Source organism: Alligator sinensis, unplaced genomic scaffold (genome assembly GCF_000455745.1).
Source record: "Alligator sinensis unplaced genomic scaffold, ASM45574v1 scaffold1056_1, whole genome shotgun sequence".
In the NCBI taxonomy this organism is placed as follows: Eukaryota; Metazoa; Chordata; order Crocodylia; family Alligatoridae; genus Alligator; species Alligator sinensis.
The window spans coordinates 237,412-262,923 of record NW_005842818.1 but is presented as its reverse complement, the minus strand read 5'-3'; the positions used below and the strand labels follow the sequence as shown (position 1 = coordinate 262,923).

Sequence of the window (25,512 nt, the reverse complement as noted above, 5' to 3'; positions counted from 1 at the left end):
TCTTATTTTTAAATCGCATTCAGTGATAGCAAGGAGTGTTGTTTTCCTCCAGTAACCTCATTATATATGAGTAGTGGTGATACCTTTGGAAGTGACCACTGCTATTTCTGTCTTTTCTTTGCCATAAGAAATGGCAGCTGAGTTGATGTAACACATTGGTGTTTTGTTATGTTCCTCTGCGCTTACCTTTTTATGTATCCAAGCCCCTTAATGATCCATGCATTCTCCCTGTTGTTACTGCTTCTAAGAATATTGTGCCTAAGTGATGGTAGGGCTGCACACTGAACAAATCTCAGAAAATACTTGCCCTTCTGCCTCACACATCTAAAAGCCTAATCCTGCAAAGAATACCAAGCACGTGTTTACTACCATGATGTATCCTATTAACAACCAACAGGACTCTTCCTGGTAGTAACTACCAGGCCCTGAAGTATTGGCCTGGTAGCAATATTATATTATAGGTGTCAATAACAAAATGACAGAGGTAGTTAGTGCTTTTTTATCTACATATATGGCTTAATCCCAGTGGATTGTGAAGGATATTTGGACATGTATAACCTACCCCCATGTCCTCCCGAAAAATTGCATATCAAAAGGAAGTGGTTTGCTGCGTATGCTTCCACCCCTGCGGAGGGGGATGAGAGAAGAAAGGCTGTGTGTCAGAGATCAATCACATTGCTTCAGGCCCTGTTGGAAGGTGATAAGAGCAATATAAGACCGTGTGCACAATAGACTAGACTGAGAAAAAACTTCCAAACACATTATAGGAAGTTAGCATTCACTTCAGGGAAAGGAAGGAAAATGCTCTGTGGATTTTTACTCTTGGTTAATATTCTTACGGCTAAATTTGATTTAAAAAATAACAGGCCAAAAATGTTTTTTGTGGTCATTTTTGTTTCAGATTTTATTGAAGGACCAAAATATTATAATCTGACACTTGGATTTATGTGTTCTATTTTAAATAAAACAGAAGTAGGCAACAGAGATTAATTGAGCCAGTAATATTCAGAGCTAGACTTTACTCACGCAGCAGTAGAGTAGAGCAAACGCATAAATCAGAATTTTATATCCAATGTTATCAGAAAGGGTTCCAAAAAATAGAATCTGAGAAGCTGACTTTTAAAAATTGGAGTTAAGGAGGCATATGGGCTGCCAGTATCTTATTTCATTTTAAATTATTCCTGATAACTTCTCCCTGATAAATGGGTTTTTTTCCCCCTCTGAAAAAATATAATACTAACTATAGTTCCTGATCCGGGAATTGTACCTTCTAGATTCATTGGAGTTGGTCAGGGGGAAATTTGTGAAGTCCAGTGATGAATCGCCGTGAATTTAGACATGCACTTTATTTTGGAGAGTCTGACACATGCCACAATAAAAAGTGCCAAAAATTGATTTCTTAATGCTTTCATGTCCTTGGCCAAATACGTTTTAACCTAGTTCCTTGAAAATGAGTTAAGATGAGTTTTGATTTCATTTTTTCTTCATGTTTTATAGACTGGGGGCAGCCAGGAAACTGTCCATCTAAGATTAAATAGACTTTGAGGCTCCTTTTCTTCTACCTCAGGTTTTTTTTTTAGAAGGCTATATGTAGTCAGTGAACCAGAAGCTATTGTTTTCTGCACTTTCCTAGTAATCAGTGTCTTGACTGTTGCTGGTGCTGATATGTCTTTAGTGAAAGTGCAGTTGGATTTTCCCATTAAGGGCAAAGGGTAGAATCACAGAAGAATAGGTGACCTATTCTGCGAGGTCACCTGGTTCAACCCCTGCTCAAGGTATGATCATCTCTATCCAAGCCATCCTGGACAAGTGTTTGTCTAACTTATTTTTGAAGACCTTGGGAAAAACCTTGTTGCACAATTACCGGATGCAGTGCCGGAAATGTCAAAAACAACCTAACTTGCCACAGGTAGAGCGCAGGAGCAGTACTTGTGTCCTGCTACTGAAGCTCATTAAAATCCACTCAGGATCCAAGGAAGAGGCCACATCCCCGACTAGCAGAAACCAAAACCCCACAGAAGTCCATCCTTCCTGATGCCCAGTGTGGGTCAGTCTGACCTTGAGCAGAGGAGCAAAACCCTCTAGCCAGGCACCTCTGGATTTTTTAAGCCCAGGAGGAGCATGACTATACCCCAAATTCCTTGGTTGTGATCAACACCCAGTTCTTGTAAGGCAAAAAACCCCCCACTAATACCTATAGCAACAGCTTTCATGTAAAGCTCCCTTTTCTCTTGTCAGCATTTAGGGTTATTTTACATCAAGGCTAATGCAAAGGCAGAAAGAGCAAGGGAGGGAATTATGGTAATCTGTCTTGAGCCAGTGACTTTTTCTTTCCGTTTCCCTTTATTTAGCCTGAACAACAGCTGGATGAAAAACAGGGGGTCACCGAACACAGCTGGCTGAACTTTTTTTTAGTTATGTAAATTCCAGATTGAAAGCTCAGCCCCTGTTAACCCCTTCGGTTCTAGGCTGACACGAGCAGCTCTTTACACTCCCTTTCCAATGCAGTTGACCACATGTGGCCCCAGTCTTTTAAATGTCAAGTTATAAACAGTGGGGTGACTCACAGAGCCTAGGCTTGGTAGAAAAGGAGGTATATTTAGTCAGCCTTTCCTATAATAACGGTTGCTCTGTCCATAACCCTTAAATAAGGGTTTTATATGTGTATACAATTATATACGTAACAATGCACATACACTGTGCTGACCAGGAAAATATGGCAGGGTGCAGATGGCAGATTCTAAAGGGGATTATAGGCTTGGCAATGCTACACTCGCTAGAACCATGACTGAAGGAGACTTGGGAGTCACGGTCAACCACAAGATGAACGTGAGCCACCAATGTGATACTGCAGTCAGCACAGTGAACAAAACTCTGACTTGCATGATGCATCTTAAGCAAGACTCAGGATGTCATCCTCCCGCTGTATTCGGCCTTGGTGAGGCCGCAGCTGGAGTACTGCATCCAGTTCTGGGCTACACAATTCAGGAAGGACGTGGAGGAGCTTGAAAGAGTCCAGAGGAGAGCCACACGCGTGATCAGAGGGCAAGAGAGCAGGCCTTATGAAGAGAGGCTGTGAGCTATGGGACTTCAGCCTGGAAAAGCGCAGGCTTAGGGGTGACTTGGTGGCAGCCTATATGTACATCAGGGGGGTGCATCAGGATCTGGGGGAACACCTGTTCACCAAAGCACCCCAAGGGATGACAAGGTCCAATGGTCACTGTCCGAGCCCCCAAGGCCTGGAATAGACTCCCCCAGACATGGTTCAAGCACCTACTCTGGACACTTTCAAGAAACATTTGGATGCCTATCTTGCTGGGATCCTTTGCCCCTAGCTAACTTCCTGCCCTTTGGGCGGGGGGCTGGACCCCATGATCTTACGAGGTCCCTTCCAGCCCTCATGTCTATGAAATCTATGAAATTTTTGACTGATAATTTAGTCCACTTGGAAGTGATGGTCTGTGTTGTGTGAGGGTCAAGAGTAGTCTTATGTAGAATTTAGATTATGGTTTGTATGGGATGGTTTGGATACGGATGATCCTGCCTCAGGCAAGGGTTGGTGGTCCCTTCTAGCCCCACTTCTTTATGATTCTAGGATTCAATGTACTTACTCTCCAGACAATTGTAAGGGTCTCCTGACAGGGGAATAGTACATTAATGGTGCACAATAGCCAATGAGCTTTAAACTCACCGCTTCACTTACTTTACTTATTTTGGAGATGGGCTCTCACCCTGTTCCATACAGACAATATAAGGCAGGGTCCACAGCCAAACATCAACGAGCATTGTCTCAGCCCATTAAAAGAAGGGACACTTCCAGGTAGCTTCAGTTCTAAATGAGGGGTTTTGCTTTTCAAAAAAAAAAAATCGTTTTCTGTAAGACTGATGTGCTTTTCATGAAGACTGAAAGGTTCTTTATGATTCCAAATTCCTCAGAAAATAACAGATGCCATTTTGTTGGTTTTTTTGTTTTTTAAAGGGGTTTATATTTCCAAATATTCGGACTGTCTTCATCCATGCCCGTGGTATAATGGCAAATCTGGCTATATTGTGATTTGCAAGCTAATTAAGGTAAGACTCGATCGCCTTTCTCATTTCAGGATTAGCTCATCAAGAATTCCTTTCCACAGCAGGTAACCCTGAAATGTTTTGAGTAGGGGTGGCATGTCAAAGCATTACCAGACATCGACAGTATCTATAGCTCTTTCAAAGTCCACGATGTGTAGGTTGCATTGCCTACAGTCTAGGAGCACGGCATCCTGTGAGACAAGGTCAGAGCTCCTTGGTCCCACCTCAGAAGGATGTAAATCAGTGGGAGATGTGCCTGCGGAGGGCTTCCCATCTAGGTACACAGTGTATTATGACCCTGTGGTAGCTGAAATGCGAACTCTACTCTGGGATGCGCCCATGGAGCGGGGATTGGAATAGTGCATGGACCCGCAGCTGAGAACCAAACCACCCCTGTTGCTTATGCTTAGCCCCTGGCTGGGCGCACAGGCCAGACAAGGTTGCCAGGAGCACTGGTTGGGGCAGGGGCTCCTGGCTTGTGCTATCCACGCTCCCATCCCTGTCTCCTTTGCTTGGAGGGACTCTGGCATGCAAACCCCACTGCATTCCTCACCGCTGCTCCAGGAGCTGCATTGAACTCAGCCACTGGAGCTGAGGATCCCTTCACTGAGGGATTTTGCCCACGGGGAGCTCTAAGCTATGAGGGTGGACGGCAGTGTTATTACAGTGTGGTTCCCTGGGCTGGAAGGGTTAATGACAGTGCTAATTTTCCCCTCCCCTTTAATGTATTTGTCACAGGGGAAGATCAAGGCTGTCCCAGAGAACTACACAAGCAGTTACACCAACCCGACTCCCAGCTATGACTGCCATGTCGCTAAGAATGGCAGCTGTGTTTCCTTGAAGACGAGTCATTTTCAGGCCTTCGAGCTGAGTCAGGTACAGCCATTCACAGGCCCCTGACAACCCTGAACCCAGGATGGGAGGAAGCACTGAAGGAAGGCTCCACTTAAGCCAGTCCCTCTTTCCCATCTGTTTTTTGTTTTTCCTTCCTTGCCAGTATTACGTGTATGAATGTTCCAGCCACGGTGTTGCTGAACGCCCTAGGCAGATCTGCCCCTACATCATTGTGGCCTTTCAGTACAGTGAACATCTCTCAATGTCAGCGTTAGATCCCAGCACCACGTAAGCACCTCCTGAATGCAGGGTTCAGTCCCTTCAACTTGCAGGTTTTTTTCCATTACCATTTTTAAACATTCATCTCTTCCTTGTTTTTTTTTCTTTAGAATTGAACTAGAGAACAAAGGTAAGACAGCCTCCCATTGAGGTAGGTTCTAAAAAAAAGAAGTTGCCTTTCTCAATTTGCATTTTCTTTTTATTTTCTCTTCACAACTCTCTCTCTAATTGTATTTGTAGTATTATACTGCCCATGGAGGGGGCAGCTCTCTCTCCAAGGGCAGATTTTATGCGACATTGCCCTCAAATCACCGTATAGCGCTGTGATTCCAGCACAACTGTAAGTCAGAGCCTGTTTTCTTTTTCTTTGGATGCTTGCATAGCAGTAAGGTGGATCATAGAAAAGTATGGCTGGAAAAGACCTCCAGAGGTCATCAAGTCCACCCCTGTACCTGAAGTTAGGAATGGGGAACACGCCTTCTGGGGCTACACTAAAACCATGACAGTGGCCATCACAGATGCACCTATTGTTAGAGGTTAGCAAAAAGGATGATTTCCAGCCCCAAGGGGGTTTAGAAGTAAAGGGTTCCACCATGAGCTGAACTGTGCACAGGACAGTAGGGGATAATAAGGTGGATCTCATGTGGACTATATTCGTTGCCTGATATTTCACAATATATGAGCATGAGGGGGAGCCTAGAAGGGGAGCAGTCACAATCTCCTCTGGGAAGGGGTTTCACTTCCTTTCATACCTCACCTGTGTAGGACAGGCAGGGGAAAAGAGTAGGCAAGGGCTGGGTTCTTCTGCCTAGTGTCCATGTCCTGTCCAGCACAGGTGAGCTGGAGACGTAAGCTGCACTGAGAACAGGGTGGGTGGTGTTTGATGCTGTTAGGTTTTTGAATATTGATCCCTCTAAGTTCCTCCTAGTTCTCTATTTTTCCTATGGCCAACACAAGTTTGTAACAACACTGATGAAATCAAACTTGTGTCCTACACAAGAGCAGCAGTTCTCAACTGGGGTGTCATGAGATTCTTTTGGGGTTGTCACAATATTAGCACTGTGAGGTGTGCAAACACCTACACATGATTCACAAGATAAACCCAGAGATTTCAAGCAGGAATCCAGTGTCACAAACATTTTGACCTTTTGTGGTGTTTCTGAGTTCCTTGCAATAGAAAAATTGCTTGTTTGGGGGGAATTTTTCCCCCTTATAGTAAAAAAAAATGAGTGAGCTGGCATTTTCTGAGTTTAAAAAGGTTGAAAACCATTCACTGCACTAGAGAGATGGTGAATGAGATATCAGATACGTAAAGAAACATAACAACGCATATATGGTCAAAATTGACTTTGAAGACTTTAACAAGTTTAAAGGGTTATTATTTTGTCTTGTGGTTGGAATTAACTCACCATCTCTTCTGGGGGTCAAAAAGGATTTTTTTCCCTTCAGATTTATGTTGAGGGGTGTATGTTGCTCTCCTGACCGGAGTAGTTCTCCATTATTCAGCTTTACAGAAATCTGCTAAGCTCAGGTTCAGCATTTGAGCTAAAATGGGAAGCACTGGACACATGCCTTTGGTCTTCACTGCTTTTGCTCTTTTTTTCTAATAGGCCACCCAAACTGGAAATCAAATGTGTCATGGGCCTCTCTGATTTGAAAAAAAAGCTACCAGAAGCTGCATTCAGGAAAAGTAATTACACAGAAAATGAAGGTATGTGTTCAAATCACTCACACAGAGTAACGTATTGTTATTTCATTGTTCTCCTTACATGGTGTGATGTTCCTTTGAAACGGTCTGTTTTAGGGCTGGTCCTGTGAAACAGTGTGGTACAAGATGCTTCTTGATAATCCAGGTCCAGTCTGGCAAGGGTACCATGTACCCTTAACTTTCACTGAGCTGGGGGATCACTGAGCTTAGTACACCCTACATAAGTCACTCAGTCCTGAACCAACAGGTGCAAACTGGCAGCCAAAGTGTAGGCTGTTCGTACAATACAGCAGGCTTTAGTAAGCCCAGACAAAAGAGTCTGCTGGGAGCTGTGTCCAGTTTTTTTGCTGGAAGGAGAATAACAGTGGCTCTGGGCCTTTCTAAGAATTAAATGAGAAGGAAGGCCTACAGGGCTCTGGGGAGACTCAGAGGACTCCATCTTAAATAAAATATTGCAGATTTTATCAGAGCAGATTTAAGGAAGGGAAAGATCCAGAGGTCCTGGATCCTGGCGAGCGCAGTGGTACTGTTGCAACCCCCAGCCTGTGGTTCCTGCTCCACCCAAAGTTTAAACCCAACTGCCTGGCAGGGGTAGCAGCATTTCTATTCAGGCAGCTGTGAGGGAGTCCATTGACTTCACGGCTTATTGTTATCTAGCTGATTCCTTCTAAACTCTTCGTTCCACAGGTGTTTATGACCTTCTCTCCTTTTTAGTGGTCTTGATGTTCCACTAATCAAGTTAACCTTTCTTTGGCAGTTCTACTGTCTATTGGCTCCTCTCAGTAATCCAACTCCTACTTCACAGTACTGCAGACTATTTTTAACTCTAGCTAAAAATATTTAACTCACAGGTGGAAATGTTAACTCAGGTGAACGTTTAGTCGGGTATGGAAATAATGTTTCAGTGAAAATATGCATGCACTGTCCAGATGCTCAAGAAGGCTAGATTTTGTTTAATGAATCTGGAAAGGAAATGCACATTTTATTCTAATGACTATAAAACTAATGAAACACTATCTTTTGATTACTTTGGCCTAGTTTGTTGTGTTTTCTTATGCACAATACATGATATAGCACGTTAATACACATTCCAATTAAGTTACATTTGTTTTTCCTTCCATTTTAAGATGCATAATATAACCCTGGGCCCCCAGCATATTAACCCCAGCATAGGCTGGGGAATTCCCTTCTCGAAAGCACAGTGGCAGAAAGATCTTGGAGTCATTATCGATTCCAACATGAACATGGGCCGTCAACATGAGGTCAGTAAGGCCAACCGCACCTTGTCGTGCATCCACAGATGCATCGTGAGCAGGTCCAAGGAGGTGATCCTCCCCCTCTATGCGATGCTGGTCAGGCCATAGTTGGAGTACTATGTCCAGTTCTGGGCGCCGCACTTTAGGAGGGATGTGGCCAGCATCAAGAGGGTCCAGAGGAGGGCCACTCACATGATCAGGGGACAGCAGGGCAGACCCTACAAGGAGAGGCTATGGGACCTGAACCTGTTCAGCCTTCACAAGACAAGGCTGAACCATTTTATTTATGTGGCCATCCATAAACTTACCGGGGGGACCAGCAGGGAATGGGAGAGACTCTGTTCACCCCTTCCAGAGTAACAAGGAATAATGGCCATAAGTTGTTTGAAAGTAGGTTCAGGCTGGACATTAGAAGGCACTACTTCACAGTCAGGGCGGCTAGGATCTGGAACTAACTTCCAAGGGAAGTTGTGCTGGCTTCTACCTTGGGGGTCTTTAAAAGGAGGCTTGATAATTACCTAGCTGGGGTCATATGAGCCCGGTATTCTCTCCTGCCCAGTACAGGGGGTTGGACTTGAAGATCTACTTAGGTCCCTTCGTCTATGAATCTATTACCCTGGGCCCCCAGTAAAGCCTCTAGTTTCTATTTAACTGGAAAAAAATGTGCTGTTATATTTGATGATGGATCACATCTGCACCCTCCCTTCCCCCTTTTCAAAATTCTGGATCCAACCATGGAAAGATCCACGCCTCTAGTGATTTTACCACTCTTGTTATTTATAAAAGTGCACATGGATACACTATTTCTCTCTGATCCACTAGTGGGGAGGAAATGAGAGTTCAGGTTTCTTTCCAGTGGGTGCGTCTACACATGCACCGTTGCTGCGCAGTGACTTAGATTACTGTGCACCCACCGAAAATTACTGTGCAGTACAGGCACACTTCTACAGGTGTGTTCCCGTACTGCGCAGTAACTATGGCGACTTACACCGACTTGGGTGTAAATTTGCTACCTGCATGATGCACCTGAGTAGTTAGTGTGCAGTAAGATATGTGCAGACGCCTTAATGCACAGTAACCCTGTTTGTGTGGACTGGTGTGGGACTAACTTTAGTCCCACATCAGTCCACACACAGCACGACTGCACTGTAATGCCTGCACATGTAGACGTCAGCATAAAAGCTGCTTACTGCGCAGTAACTTACCGAGCAGTAAATGCATGTGTAGACATGCCCAGTTTTAATCTGTTGGTGTCTTTTGATGTGGAATTTTGACCGCACGAATATGGTGAAAAGAATTGTAGAATACAATACCACCTGTGCCTGATCAGAGAGAGAAATATTGATTTCAGAGGAAAGTTTTGCTGTGGATTTTGGTAGGAGTTAGATCACCACAGATTTCACTTCACTGTGGAATCCAAGATAAGAAAGAAGCCTTGGTGGTAGGAGCAGCATTCATGGGTATGTTATAAAAACACCACGTGTTGTACACACTTCTGCAAAGTCAAATTTAAGTATATTATGTTGGGTTTGCTTGTTGCAGTGTTTTGACTGCAAACTTCCTCTTAAAACAGCGATAGCAATGGATTGTCCCTGTCGTGAATTTATGTAACAGCTTAAGAAATCTGTCAGGTTTTTTTACTTACAAATTCATTTATTTATTTAATTTTGTCTTACTTTTTGTCCAAGGGGAGCTGGACCCGATGACCTGCAAGGTCCCTTCCAGCCCCTAACAATCTATGAAAAAAGAATTTAATCCGTGGATTACTTAGAAGCCATGCTAATTTTTGACTCTTTGTATGTCACGTGTTCATTTAAGTTTGTTTTTTAAATGCATAATCTGCGTTTTCTCCCCAGTCTGTTATCAAGGCACTTACTTCAGTTTGTTCGAAGTGGAAATATCAAACACAGTTCACCAAAAAATGGATCACTTATTAGAAACCCTAAAGGAAAAAGAGTTGGTAAGAACATTAAGTGATTTTCTTTCACGGGAAAATGGCCTTTATTAATTGAACACAGATCCTTAGCTTTGGGAGAAGCATTTCCAGGTCTGTCCCTAAATAATGTGAATAAGAGTCTGTGTGGCTTAGCTCTGAGAAGTAGCTGCGAACCGCCTCTTAAAACAATGATATCAGTCTAGCAGGGGTTGCTTTTTATGGAAACTGTTGATGTTGGCAACAGATTACAGAGTTTAAACTACAAACTGATTTCCAGCCTAAGTGAAATACCCCACCTTGAATAGAATACCTTTTATTAGACCAACTCAGATAGTTGGAAAAAATTCTTCTTTGCAAGCCTTCAGGTATAAATACCTGTTGTCAGGCTGAGGAAGGGTATTTATACGGTGTGTGCTCTTCCTGCATGCTCTTGCATCTTCCACACACCAACTGCAGATGCTTCCTCAGCCTGACGAAGGGTATTTATAGCCGAAAGCTATAAATTAGACCATTTGAGTTGGGCTAATGAAAGATATCAGATTCACCCAAAGAACCTTGTCTGCCTATGTCCTTAGACCAGCACAGCTACAACCTATACCCCTGAATAGAAAGCATTATTCAAGGTAGAGCCTGTCTAGATCCGTACCCAACCGGGATTGTTTTAAAAGGTAGAATTCAACTGGGTTTTTAAAATCGCATGTATTAGTTTTCCTTGGACAATGAGGACATTTATAGATTAGGCTGGTGGAAACTGATTTAAAAAAAAATGACCGGCCATTGATCAGGTGCCTTGCCTTTAGAGTTCTCCTTTATACCCCCGCGGTAGCCATGGTCCAGCCAGATATTTGGCATGTATCTTCACAAAGCTGCCTTTGCTTCCTGAGCTCTGAAGCTGTGAAGACCAATCCATCTTCTAAAGGGAAATCTTCCCCTCTACTGTGGTATGTAATCCTGGACCATGTCTTCTGCAGAGGCTTTTCACAGAGCTCCAGGCTCACTCTCTCTGCCTAGCCTGATCTCTAGAGTGCCACAGTAAGGCATGATCTCTGCCCTCCAAGTTGGTACTGTCGTTTTTGGTTACTGACCTGGCATTTGTGGCTTTCTGGGGTTCCTCCACCCCATTTTGGGTTTTCTTGCCAGTCACTTTCTCTAAATGGGGAGTTCCTTGACTGAAGAGCAAGGCAGCCTGGTGTAAATTGGCTTCAAGTGAGGCATGCTTTTGCCAGTTGAGGATCTGCAGCCCCTTCTTATTGCTCTCAGAGACTGAATGCATTGGTGGTTAGATTTAGGGCCTGAACATAGGTTGAAAACTTAAAGGAGCCCCTGAGGTGAAGGTGCCACAGCAATGTCCCCTCCAGCTTGTAAATTGAATGCAAATGATAAAAGAAGAGAACAGGTGTTTCTGCAGCTTCAAACTCCAGTCGCATTGGACTGCAAATTCTTTTCTGTTTCCTTTTATTTCAAGGGGGAGATGACACGCTTTGCCCCACTCTCCTCTATTACTTCTGATTTGAATTTCTATTAGTTCATTTTGATGGTTTGCATTCCCTGGTATATAATGGAAAGTGAAACTAATATTACCAGCCTCATTGTTTCACTTTCAGCTGTGTGCGGGCAGTGCTCTTCGTGCAGCCTAGCAGTGAAAATGAAAGCATCTCAGGGGATCCCTGTCACGGTGTGAAAGCCCAGCTGCACCTAGGTTGCTGTGTCTGATTTTTCTGAAATGCCTTTTTAAAACTCAGATATTAAACAACAGTCTGGGTTTCCCTCTTGTTGTTGCTCCGGGTCTTTTGTAATGCTGAAAAATGACATCACTTTCTTGGATGAACTAAGCTTTCATTCTTCTGTTATAGTAAATTCAGCTTTCATTCTTTTCCTAAACCAGTTCAAAACCATTATGATTTATCATTATAAATATTAGTTGGATTAGAAATTAAATAATGAAAAGTGCTGAACCATTAGGAAGCTACTGCAAAGGGGTTCTCTCCTTTCTGTGTTTCATATTCATATGTTAAAAAATGTATTTAAAATGTCATTTCCAGTTTTGTTTGGTGAAACAATCAGAATAACTTTTTGCAGGCTGGAAAACTGTTTTGTTCTTACCTTTATTTTTTTATTAGGGAACCTTTTCCTACTTGTGATTTTCCATGAACATCCTCAAAGACTTTTAGAACCAGGGGCCTAATACAATTGTCATTCGTTTGTCTACTAAATACATTTTGATGAAATAATGCTATTAAGAAATACTGTAAGAAGGGATTAGATACATTTTTTGGGGGGTGAAAGAAAGTGAATTAAAGAAACAAAAAAACCCCTCACTGTAATGTCATGGCTGCTTGTTCTAGGCGATCATCAAACACCTGCACGATCAAGGGTTTCTTTTCTTACTCGCCTCCTCGGCATTAACGAGGGATGAAGGTAAGAGTGTAACAATGTAGAAATCTGTAATGGAGTATTTGGCTGTTTAAATTCTGGGATACTCCCCCTCCCCTCCTTCCCACCCCATTTTTATTGAAAAACCCACTACATCTCTTTTTTTCTTTAAGCAGCTTTTGATCCTGATGAGCCCATCAGTCTCCTTGCCTTGTTTCTCTTCACTGGGTCTAGATCAACATGTGTAACAGGTAGGTCTGCTTTGTTTGTAACTGTTACATAGATGAAAATATTCAACTTGCTAAAAGTATTGTATTTTGATTTACCCAATTCCTGTTTGAGGCCTAAAGGGGCATTGGTTTAGCCATCTAAATCATGAATGCCAGTGCAATTAAAAGGCATTGCTTAGCTGTAGATTTTTGCTGGACGCTTTCACTAAGAGGCGAGAGTTAAATCCAAGAGCTTTGATGGGTAAAGTACTACTTATAAATCCTAGCAGCAATGAATTTAATATTGACCTGTATTCCATGCCTAAAAGAGAGGTGCTAGAATCATACAACAGTAGGGCTGGAAGGGACCTCAGGATGTTGCAGGTAGTCCAATCCACTGCTCAAGGTGGGATCATCCTTGACTAAGCCATCCCAGTCAAGTATTTGTCTAATCTCCATTTATCAGCATCCCTATATGGATATTCCACAACCTCTTTAGGTAACCTGTTCCAGTGCTTAACTACTCTCATAGTGAAAAAACTCTTCCTAAACTCCAACCTAAATTAGTCTTGTTGCCACTTAAGACCATTGCATTTTGTCCTGTCCCCTGAGACTACAGAGAATAGTCTATTTCCATCCACCATATAGCCACCTTTCAGGTATTTGAAGACTTATCAAATCCCACTTTAGTCTTTTCTTCTCCAAGACTGAGGACATGAAAAATAATAATTAGTTAAATTGAATAAAGGTTGCAAAGTTGAGTGCGCACAAATCATGAAATAATACAATTTCAACCTCCGTGTTATATGCACATAACATTTTGTGTAATAAGTTTACACCATATTATATATAGAATCATAGAAAATGGGGGCTGGCAGGGACCTCAGGAGGTCACATCTAGTCCAACTCCCTGCTCAAAGCAGGATCATCCCCAACTAGATCATCCCATCGAAGGCTTTGTCTAGCCAGGTCTTAAAAACCCCCAAGGATGGAGACTCCACCCCCTCTCTGGGTAACGTTTTCCAGTGCTTCACCACCCTCCTAGTGAGAGAGATTTTCCTAATATCCAACCTGAACTTCCCTTGCTGCAACTTGAGCCCATTGCTCCTTGTCCTGCCATCTGCCCCCACTGAGACCAGTCCAGCTCCATCCTCTTTGCAACCCCCTGCAGGGAGCTGAAGGTGGCTATTAAATCTCCCCTCAGTCTTCTCTTCTGCAGACTGAATCAGCCCAGTCCCCTCAGCCTCTCCTCACCAGTCCTGGCCCCCAGCCCCCAAACCATTTTTGTTGCCCTCTGCTGGACTCTCTCCAGTTTATCCACGTCCTTTCTGTATTGGGAGGCCCAAAACTGGACACAGGACTCCAGATGTGGCCTCACTGGTGCTGAATAGAGGGGAAGAATCACTTCCCTCAATCTGCTGGCAGCGCTCCTACCAATGCAGCCCGGGATGCTGTTAGCCTTCTTGGCAAGAAGGCACACTGCTGGCTCCTATTCAGCTTCTTGTCCACTGTTTCTTTTCTGCAAAGTTGCTGCTTAGCCAGTCAGTCCCCAGTCTGTAAGGGTACATAGGACTTCTGTCCTAAGTGCAGGACTTTGCACATGTTCTTATTGAACATCATGAGATTTCTTTTGGTCAAATCCTTCAATTTGTCTTGGTTTCTTTGAATCCTAGTCCAACCCTCCAGCATATCTACTATTCCCCCCTGCTTGGGGTTTCATCTGCAAAGTTGTTAAGGGTGCACTCCATCCCTTATACAGTGGTGGCATTCATATTCCTTGTTGTATGGCATTCAAGTTGGTGGCATTCAAGTTCCCTTATGTATTTGGGATTCATATTTTTGCTGCTTCACCTGTAGCCTTCTCATTAGTTCAGCTCATCAGAAATTGCTTCTAACATGGCAAACCTCTGAACAGCTTTTGAGCAGCCTCACTCTCAAAAACTGAGCTTCTCTTTCTCCTGTCATACAAAGTTTCAGCCTAAAATGACACCAACTGCCTTCGGCTTAGAATAGTATTGCTGTTTTGATTTGCCGACATCTCGTTACCCATCAGATCTAGAAATACTTTCTGTATCCTACCGGAGAAATAAGATCCTACATATTTATGGCATGTAGCCTACGTGTCCAGCCTATTTAATCGCATTTAGGACTTTAAAAGATGTATTACAGATTTTCTTTCCCTTGAAAATCTCCCTGGTCTCTCACAACTCGTCCTTAGGGGAGAGATGTCACAGCTCCCCCCCCATAGGAGCATCTCACTTGAGAGAAACTCTGTTGGCTCTAGGGCTGTGTTATAACTTCAGCAGACTCTCCCCGTGTCCTGTGCTGTCCTCCCTGGGCTATCTGTTATCTACTTCTCCCTTCACAGCCCATCACAGAAGGAAAAGACTCCCCACAACTCACTTCCCTAATTGAGTCATCCCAGCCTCCTAGGGACGTCACCCACATCCTTCCCAACTGAGTCTGATAAGTGCTGCAAGCCGTCTTGCCATCAGGCATCAGGGATAGCTGGTGGAGGGTAGAGGTGGGGTTGATGTTGACCCCTAAGCCTGTGCTGAAAGGATGTGGAAAACACTTCAGCCCCAAAAATGCTGCCATTCTTAAGGCATTTCTGAAACAGATTTCCACTTGAGTGTGTCTGATAAAACTGAGGACCAGTGCTATGTGCTGGTGTCGGTTGTGTTTGGCTCGTCATGTCAGATATCCCGTATCATTTTTGGCTTTGGTTTAGGTGAGTCATGCTAAGCTCAAGCCAATAAAACACGGTGCAGGGTCTGCCTTCAGTTCTTGTTGCTGGGTCGGTCCTATGGCAGCAATGTGCGCGGCACTGTGCAGTGCATAGAAAACATCCCTACCTTGAATATTTTATAATCTAGAACTGTGGTTCTCAACCTTTATAGGCTTAAGGCACCTGTAGACCGACCCAAGGCACCCTTTGGGAAATGCCAGCTCTTCCTTTTCACTCTTTTTTGCCTACAGAAAAATAATAGAGCTTTTTTTTTTTTTTGTTGCAAAGAACTCAGAAAGACCGCAGCCATGGATTTCTGTGTGAAATCTCTGGCTTATCTCACAATTCATGTTTGTGAACCTAAGAGTGCTAACATTGCGGCATCCTGTTTGAGAATTGCTGAGCTAGAAAGCAGACAGGACACATGGGGAAATCTAGGGAGCGTAGGGGTCATTTCGCTTGTATTTTACTTTTACGCTTAACTAGAAAGTGTCTTTGTTCTGGGAGCCATGGAAGAAATGAGCTTATCAAAGGAAGAGATGACTGCAGCTTGGGAAACTGGTGTGAGGAGGGAAACACTGAGCTACAGAAGGGAGAGAAGGAAACCAAATGGCTTTGCGACTCAGATAGCTGGCAGAGCAACAAGGAGAAAACACAACAGGAGACTGAGTCCAGACTTAGGCTGGAGCAGATTAATGGCAGGATGTGAAAGAGAGTGTTGCTTTACTTGGGAGTGTGCCTTGCAGGCAGGAGGGAGGGAGCGAGCGAGCGAGCGGAGGGGGATAGAGCCAAGGTATGAGGTGCACAAATGAATGGGGATCACCATTTCAGTGGCACTGTTTTGCTCTGTGGACACCAGGGGCATCCCCAAAGCAGGAGGCATGCTTTTTTGCTGTAGTGCTAATAGGAAATGGCAAGAGTCTGGGGAAATATTTTAGCTGCTGGTAGAAAGGGCACAGCTTGGAGGTGTGGTGGGGAAAGCAGCAGCTGGGCCTGGATATAAAAATGCTGCAGGAGCATGAGGAAGAGTTGACTGTTACTCTGTGATTTGAACCCTGAGCAATGGGAAGGAAGATAGTGGCAGCAGTAGTAAGGGGAAGAAAGGATGCTCTTTGGAAATGACAGCATTTATTATCAGATCACAGAATCATAGCAAAGTAGGGCTGGAAGAGCCCTCAGGACCTCAAACAGTCCAACCCCCTGCTCGAGCCATCCTGGGTATTAGATTATATCACTGTTCTGCCATTATTTCAACAGTGGCCTGTATCTTATAGTTTCATAGTTTCTAGGGTCAGAAGGGACCTGAACAGATCATCAAGTCTGACCCCCTGCCCTGGGCAGGAACGAGTGCTGGGATCATAACACCCCAGCCAGATATCTATCCAACCTCCTCTTGAAGACCCCCAAGGTAGGGGAGAGCACCACCTCCCTTGGGAGCCCATCATCTTCAGTGATGTTACACTAAGATTTTAACATTTCATCCACCATCCAGTTGTCATTGTGTTGGTCTGTTTCAACAGGACTCATTTGTAAGTTGCTGGTTAATTGTAATTATCTGCAGTTCAGTCTGACTTGCACCTTGGGACTGCACTTTCCCCTCTCTGGGGTTAAAAGTGATTGCATTTTAGGCTCTTTCCCGGCTGTGAGAGGAGGCCGGGTCAGATCTGTATGGCAAGCTGGGAGTTACATGAGCAGAGGATGAAAAAGGAAGAGGAGGGGAGAGATGGGAGCTGAGTTTGCTCAGTTGCTGTTTCCTCACTTGAGGCCTCTGAGAGCAAATGTGCTTGCCTTTGAAGTTCTTCATGTAGCAGTGGTGTTATAGCTGCAGCCAAAGTGGGAAATGTAGACCAAGCCTAACACGAGCACCGGGGCTTTAGCAAGTTTGCCTCTGCATTCTTCAGCCTGCGGCAGGCAGCAAAGGAGTGCGCCAGCCGCCCTGCTGGGAGGGAAATCCGTTAATTGAGCCTTGCGTTCGCAAAGGTTCAAGCTGCTGTTGAGAGGCTGTAGCTGGATCAGTAGGGAAATGCATTGCACAGATTGTGCATCTGGGGGGAAAAAACCTGTAAGCCACATCTGACTTAAGTTATCCATTGGAGAGGAGGGGTTGAGACGGACACCCCAATTCTTGCAGAGGTACTGATGAAGAAAGAGCCCTACCCACAGCGAGACTTCTGTTGCCCTGGGGTTGAAGACAGTGGATGGTGAAATCCTAATCATAGCCCTATTGTAGCCCCCCACCTTGTCATCAATAAGATGAGCAAATTGCCCAGTACATCCAGCTGAGTACATTGTTATGATAATGGCGCTTCCTAGTACCACCCCATTGCACTCTAACAACCTCCTATACCATGCTCCCCTCCTGCCTTCTGCAAAGGACACTACGTGTCTTAGCTTAGAAACGTCACCTTCCAGTACAATGACTTTTTCCTTTGTCTACAGTAGAATAGTACAGATCCTGAGGGCAGCAGCTAAACAGGCAAACAAACCACATAATTCAGCTTTATTTTGGGATGTCTTTTAATAAGTCATCCCTCAAACCTTACCTTTACATGGAAACAAAAATTCAGATACTCAAAATTTTGATTACCCAAATTTTCAGTATTCCATGGGATCACTCAGACAGCTGGATCAGACTGCATTTGATATGTAATATTCCACGCTTTACTCTAAATCTTCCGGATTTCTTCCCTGATGGAGAAGCTAATGGAAGAGCATTATCTTAGAATTTCCTTCTCAATTCTAAGGAGCCTCCTCAGCTTTGGACCTCCATAAATCTCTGTAATGCTGGCAACAGCGGGTGCATCTACACGTGCCATTAAGGTGATGTAAAGTCCGGCGTAGTTCATGCAGGAGTCTGCTGCTCCTGGGCACAGCATCTACATGTGCACCCCAGACTGTAGCAGCTTGAGCTGAGGTGCAGCAGCCCTGCGCTGGCAGCAGGTGTGAGGGGTGGTCAGCCCCAGGCTCCAGGTGGCAGTGTCGGGGCTAGCTGGGGCACAAGGGTGCTAAAGTGCAGAACTAGGTGGCAGGAAGCCCCCATACTTTAGCACCCTCGCGCCCCAGCCAGCCCTGTCACCATCTACGTATGTATTTCAGCAGAGTTAAGAACTTCACTGTAAGATAGTACAGTCCCAAACTTTCAGTAGAGTTAGTTATGTTACTGCGCCCAAATACCAGCACACATCTAGATGACGATGCTTTACTGCAGAGCTAATTAGTCAGCTCCGCAATAAAGCTCACATGTAGACACACTAAGTTACAAGCATCCGTCCAAGCAAAGAGAATGGTTCCTTTTTTAATTGATGTTCAAAATATTTTTTCTCTCCAGGACAGAAACAGGACTTGAAACTTGAAAACAAAAGCAGTGAGCTATCTCTAAAAGTCTCCTGTATTCTACCGGGCCTTCGCTACGCCTATCTTGAAGCCACGAAGTGCCCGTTGAATGCGGGCAGCCACGCCGGTCTTCTGATTAAGCATTACTTCCAGGAGTTTGCCAAACTTGATAAAAACACACCAGCAACTTCCAGCAAAAAAAACAAGCTTCCCCCTTGTCTTCACATATCGCCAGACATGCCTGAATGTCTCAATTCTTCTGACCAGTGGCAAAAACAGGTCGTTTCTCAGCTGCAGACTTACCTCCGTGATCCTGGCGCCTACACTTTGGAAATATCTGCAGCTTCAGACTGTTTGGCTGGCAACCCTCCACCCTTGTGCTGTGACTCAGCTGGGATTTGCAATGCTGATGTGTCTTTAGTTTTGTCTCCTGACTCTGTTCTTCCAGACATAGCTGCTGAGATAAGGGTTGAAACTGAAAAACCTAAGCCCACGGCAGGATTGAACCCAGGGAGCGAAGACGCCACGGCCAACATCAACCCAGCAAGTAATGTGAAGTTGCAGCAGAATAAGAGGAAGTCCAGCAGGGCCATGGTAACGAACACCAGGAAGAAGTGGGCCCCTTTAAAGATGCTTTCGGTGGTGGACACTAACCGAAACAGACAAAGGACCAAAAAGATAAAGGTGAACATGACTTTCCCATTTCCCAAGAAACAAGGGCTCACGACGTATTCAAATGAGCCCACGCTCAAGTTGGCCAATTTGCAGTTTCCGCACAGAAGGAAAAGAGGTAAGCATCACAAAACCCAAGGAGATCTTCACGAGTAAGCGCAATACACATACAGAGCTTAAAACGCTGTCACGGTGGTCTCAGGCAGGTAAAAGGTTAAGTAATAATAATATCTTAGGCAGGAAACTCAGTTTCTGAGCCTATGGTTACTAGTTGAATGAATAATACCGTATCTTCTCACATACACCCCCCCCTCCCCCAATAAAGCATGCACATTTGTTTTTGGAAAGAAAAAAACGGTTTTTCTAGAGTCGTGGCTGATTGTGTGACATGAAGTAAGTCCTCCTGGGAACATAGAGCAGCAGGTCCCAAATCCACCAGTGGTATGCAGACAAACCCGAGAGTGGTACGCGGAAGGCTGGGGGGAATGGCACACACGCACAGCACAGCCCCCCAGCTGCAGCCTGCTGCAGGCGGCCAGGAATGCAGCCTGGCCGCATGTGGAGCAGTGCCCAGCAGGTAGGTGTGTTGGGAGGAAGGGGCCTGTGGGGGTGTTGCAGATTGAGGCCCCCATGATGAGGGAAGGAGTGGGGCAGAGGCAGGAGTGAATGGGCTCCTGGGGAGGGGGACGGTGGGAGCCCCAGGTGTCTCATCCAGGGGCACGGGAGAGCTCAGGCCACTCTGCGCACCCTGCGGTAGGCACGGGGGGCATCTGCCCCATGGGTTTGTGCGCAAGGCGGAGGCAGCTGCCATTGCCTCAGGAGCTGGGCACGGCACCGTGCGCCTTCCGTACACTGGCTGTCCAGCAGCTGCAGGCACGTGGCGTCACGTGTGGCTTTCGAGGCACGGAGCTCAGCGTGCAGCGGCAGCCGCCTCCACCTCGCACATAAATCCAAGGTGCTGGTGGTCCCCGTGCCTACCCCGGGGTGTGCACAGTGGTGGAAGCCCCCCATGCCCCTGGAAAGGCCCAGGTCACCCCGGGAAGGGCCGCGTCCTTCTGTGCTGGCTCTGCGAGGGGACGCCGCCTAGCCGAGGCAGGATGCCAGGCTTGGGGGTGCTTCTGGCTCCGAGCTCAGCCTCCCTGTGAGCGGGGCAGAGCTGCCCCCCCCACAGGGCCTGGTCACAGGAGCTCCCAGGAACAGCCACCACAGCTGCCCCAGCCTTGCCCGCCCGCAGCTCCCCTCAAGGGGCCTGGGTAGGAAGCAACATTTATGATTATTAACTATATTAATATGCAATACGTCCTGCCATGTACCCCCCAGCCCAGTTTTGGTTTTCTGGTGTGCCAGCTCTCCTGCACCTTACAGGGTGCACATTGCGGTTTTTTCGGTACTCTGGCCAAAAATGTTGCCTGCCCCTGGTTTACGCTGCCTTTTTTCCAATTGACAGTTGTTTGAGATGGCTACCGTAACTGATAAAACAACGTTTGATGGTTACTAAAGGTTTTGATGTTGTTCTAATACATAGCCCATGACCTATGTGTATGAAAAATGTGCTGGTGGTACTTAAGGCTGTATCATTTTAAATTGGCGGTGCTTGATCTGTCAAAGTTTGGGAACCACTGGCATGGTGTGGTCAGGAAGTATGGCTGCAGGAGGTCCCTGGTGCCTGCTGCCTCACCCAGACGGTCTCTGGGGATGCCATGCTTTCTGGACCCTCTGTATTTCCAGGAGGACTTACTGTGTGTCACAGAAGGTAGGACCTCACACCCTTGCAAGGGCAGTAGCAAGACTGCTAGTTCTTTACTGTAAGTAGCCCTTTACACAAGTCCCTGTAAGTACAGTGTTGTTTCCACGTCACAAGCCTCACCAAGACGATACCAGCAGCTCACTTGCTGCCTCAGGCACAGGCTGTACTGCTCAGCCAACAACTGTAGCTGTGAGAGGGTTAACACAGGACCCCACTGCCTTGGCAGCTGCAAGACCCGCTCTGTGTCTTGTACAGGATGGTTTGGATAGGAGTGATCCCACCTCGGGCAGGGGGTTGCCGTAGATGACCTCCAGAGGTCCCTTCCAGCCCTACTTTTTTATGATTTGGTGGGGGGGGAAGTTGCATATTATATGGGAGAAAATATGGTTTCCCTTCCTGGTTTTAGTTTAGGCTTCCTTACAGGGGAATGGCATTCTTAGCACGACCCCCATGACAGTAGGTGAAGAAAACATTGCAGTGAACTTAGTATGAATGCCTCGATTATAAAAAATAGCGTCTGATCTCCAGCAGCCGCCCCGGACATTGTATAGTAGTAGTGTTCGTATCGGTTAGTCGCTGCAATGGGAGCACGTTTTTAATACAGGCCAGACTGAACTGGAGCGTTTCACAGTGTTTTCTACTCCTCGTGTCTTGGAGTCCATGAGCCTGGCTGTAGCGCTTACATTTGAGACTCCCAGTTCCAGCCGGCACTGCACTTCACTGCCTTTGAAAATGATGCCAAAGCTTTTGCTTATAGTAATAATGCTGAGCAGTGTGAACCAAGTGCATAGAAGTCACCGGGAATACTAAAGAGATACCTCTAGGTCTCAGATATACCAAGCAGGAGGACTCTCGAGACTCCTTGAATTTTCAGAGACAGCAGAAGTGTTGACAAATCGTGCACTTAGAAGCTCACAAGCCAGACTTCAATTTTTAATAAGCCCTTGCTGGTCCCTTTCAACCCTAATGCATGCTGCACCCTCAGCCAGTTTTGCAGTTGACGACAGCTCTTTTGTCACTGCTTGCTTGTGAGCAGTTTCTTTTCCATTCCTAAATCTAGTAAGTCAGTATTCTGTTTTAAAGAGAGGTTTAATGAAAAGGACTTTTCTTTATCCCAGGGGCTGAAGTGCTGTCTGCAGAATTTGTGCATCGAACGCAGTCTGAACCCACACCCAAAGGCACCTCCTCTCCTGACGATGCTGCTTTGACAACCCAGAGACCAAAGAAGCTGAAGGAAATGGATGCAAAAAAAGTTCCAAACACTGAGAGAGTCTCAAAGCAAGTGAAAAGTAAGACGATAAAAAGTATAGCTCCAGGCAGCTGTAAGCCCAGAGCCAGAAAGCAATTGGAACCGGGTAAGAAAGTTCTTTCATCTAAAATGTGAGGCATATTGTTCATGCTTGAGCTGGCTTTGATTTATTCGCCGTTCCAGCAGCTTTGAGCCCCACCCTAGTCTCAGCCAGTCTCCTAGGAAAACGTGCAGCTCACGGATGGCTCAGAGCGCTGCTTTAACGGCTCGGAACACTTCGAGCTGTTAAACCGGTTTAAAGCAAATTGGCTTGCGTGTCATAGCCTCGATTCGCCATGGGAATCTCACCAATTTTGCAGCGGGGTGGGGTTTGCCTGTTACATTATAAATCCAGTGGTTTTAAAAGTACTGGGATTGTCACACCCGTGCAAACTAGACCAGTGAGTTTCCAAAGGAATGTGGAAAGCTTTTTGATATAACACGTGCAAAAGTTGGCTCATGGAGAGTCTGCGTCTAAAACTGAGAACTGGTGTGACCGTGCCAAAATCAATGGTGGAACAGGAGGTTCATTATACTCTTAAATGAGGTGTGTGTTTTGCACACTCGTGCTGCAACATCCTTCTCTTCAGCTGCCTCCAACCTTTCTTGCTGTCTGGCCCCTTTGTTAGGTAGAGAGGAGACTTTGAAGTGTGTTCCTACTTCCTGGACTCGGATTGCAAATACTTATTGGTCTCTCTTGCTATGGTCCATAAAAAATAAACAGTGCTTTCTGTCGTGTAAGCTGTATTCTTCAGCTTGCGTGGGCCGGTGTGTGTATGATTTGAAACTCACACACACACACACACACACACTCTCTCTCTTCAGTAGAGACACTGGAAGGAGAGGTGAGATGAAATCTCAAAGTTGTGACACTGTAGGGATAGAACTGGGAGGAGGAGTGCCATTGTGTGCCCAAAAAAGGCTAAAATTTTAGAAACAAGAAAAACCCAACCCATGCGGCTTTCCCACATTTTAGACCCTCAGTTTCAATCCCTAAATCCTTGTTCGGACCTGTTTGTTCAGGCTTTTGCATGGAAGGTGTTTCTGATATCCTCTTTTATTCTGATTGATTGAATAATTGCATCTCATTATGTACACACGCTCAACAACATGCTGATGAGTGAATTTTAATCATTCAAATATAAAGAACTGTATTTGCTATGCCACGGGGTCAGATTCTAGGAGCTGCCAGACCCGTGCCTCAGTCTGCATAAAGAGCATGGTCTTTGAAGGGAACGTGCACAAACTCTGCTCTCGAAAGAACTAATTATGCATCAAGGGGATCTTTTATTTGCAATTGCAGAGAGAATCAAAAGCAAAACACCACGTTGCTGCAAGATGAAGGTTGCGTGTGCAAAACGTTATGTTAAAACAACTTATTTGGGACATACGTAGTGTTGTTGCCTGCCAGCTGGGTGGTTAAATGTACATTTGATTATAAGTGTATGTGCAAAGTGGGCAAATTCAGGTTCTTTTAGATTTGCAACCCCTCACTTTATGGACAGCCCTTGCCACAATATAACCTCAAGTCCTATGCTAAAGTATGACTGTAACAATAGTAATGGTGACATTGACCTCTGGCGTCTCTTGAACTTTACTGCAAATAGGCCAGCTTGTTGTTGGAGAACTGTCTTTTTACTTGTCGCCTGAACACACTTGATTTGTAAGAGAACGAAAAGCAATAAATGCCACGATGCCATTTCAAAAGTCACTTGTAGGAGTAGAGCTGTACTTTACGCATTTCTTCTGATAGAATATGTAACCTTGTATTTTTCTCATGCAGCAAAAAAGGAGTCATTCTCCCTCTCACCAAATAAAGTCCCCGTGAAAAGTCAAAGGACAGCTGGTGATACAAATGAGGCTTACACAGAAAATGTTGGTACTCAAGACATCAACCTGTCTCTGAAAGGAAGTAACTATGAATCTCATGCCTTGAACTTGCTAGCTGACCTCGCCCTGGGCTCTTGCATTCCCCCAATTATTCCTAAAGACAATAGTGCCGCCTTACCTCTGGGCACTGCAAAGGAGCAGCGCCGTCTTCATAAGAAGAAGCCCTCACGAGTGGCTTCTGATCATGAATATCACCGGGTGGATAAGCAACCGAAGGGAGGATCCTCATCTAGCAAAACACATAACCATAAACTTTCATCTCCTGAAAAATCTGAATTGAAAAAGAACTTCGCTTCTAGCCCAAAAGAGAAAATCCCTGTGATTTCCAACAAGAAGAACAGCACCAGTCCTAACTCTACAAAAGCCCGGACGTTGCCCTCTAAGGAGGGCATAGAGATGTTAGAGGGGAGCAAGTACTCTACTATCTCCTCGGAGCATTCTTACGCCTCCTCGATGTCTGAGCACCCTAAAAAACAGGGTCACTCAAAAGGAGCGCAAGGTTCTTCCCTCTCCAAGAATGGAGCCAAAAACGCCAAGACCGGCCCACTCATTGGGAAGGTGCTGCCTTTCCGGCATCAGCAGAACAACACTCACATGCCAAAGCAATTCAAGGACTTGGTGGTAAAGCCCAGGTTGAAAGAGGACTTCTTCAAATCGCACACAGTGAACAGCTGCGACGGGTCTGTCAAGGTGACATGCCAGTGGGAAGCTGAGTACCTCTTCAGTCTAGATAGCCAGTACACCAAAGACTCCTTAGAGAAAACTGTCATTCGGGCTCTACACGGGTAGGTGCTGAGGCCAATAACGTTGCGCTGCAGTTAATGCCATGTCTCTGCTGTGCTCTTGAAGTATTTTGGAAAATTGGGTCTGTGTGTGCTTGTCTATACTAGGGCACTTCTGCCCCTGTAATAGAGTCAGCAGTGGAGATGTGGTATGTTGGCAGTAGAAAAAATGGTTTTTCCTGACTTTGCTTCATTCTCCCCTGACTGACATAAGTTGGACAGCCCTGGTCTCACTTATGAGCAGCTGGGAGCTGCACACCGCACAAGCCCTTTGGGCAGGCTCTGCAGCCCCTCTCCCTCCCCACGCCAACCACATGAACAGTATGGGCAGCGCAATCCTCTCCTTGCATGGGCTGTGGAGTCTGTAGGCCTCTGCAGGCTGCTCAGCCCACAGCCAGTGGCAGGGGGG

At 45.4% G+C, this 25,512-nt stretch overlaps 1 protein-coding gene across 5 annotated transcripts in view; it reads left to right on the top strand.

Moving 5' to 3' along the window:
- The window catches only part of FAM208B (family with sequence similarity 208 member B), a 59,175-nt gene that overhangs the window by 9,196 nt on the left and 24,467 nt on the right, over positions 1–25,512 (top strand). For 3 of the 5 annotated variants that reach the window (XM_006035298.3, XM_006035299.3, XM_014525518.2), the window contains 12 exons: positions 3,980–4,071; positions 4,807–4,944; positions 5,066–5,190; positions 5,292–5,311; positions 5,422–5,521; positions 6,792–6,892; positions 10,002–10,105; positions 12,427–12,499; positions 12,631–12,705; positions 18,720–19,514; positions 22,262–22,498; positions 24,215–25,106. In XM_006035298.3, coding sequence (XP_006035360.2) covers positions 3,980–4,071; positions 4,807–4,944; positions 5,066–5,190; positions 5,292–5,311; positions 5,422–5,521; positions 6,792–6,892; positions 10,002–10,105; positions 12,427–12,499; positions 12,631–12,705; positions 18,720–19,514; positions 22,262–22,498; positions 24,215–25,106 — 2,752 coding nt within the window. Of the gene's footprint in view, positions 1–3,979; positions 4,072–4,100; positions 4,347–4,806; positions 4,945–5,065; positions 5,191–5,291; positions 5,312–5,421; positions 5,522–6,791; positions 6,893–10,001; positions 10,106–12,426; positions 12,500–12,630; positions 12,706–18,719; positions 19,515–22,261; positions 22,499–24,214; positions 25,107–25,512 lie in introns of all 5 variants that reach the window. The other 2 variants (XM_025191453.1, XM_025191455.1) reach the window with 2 other exon arrangements.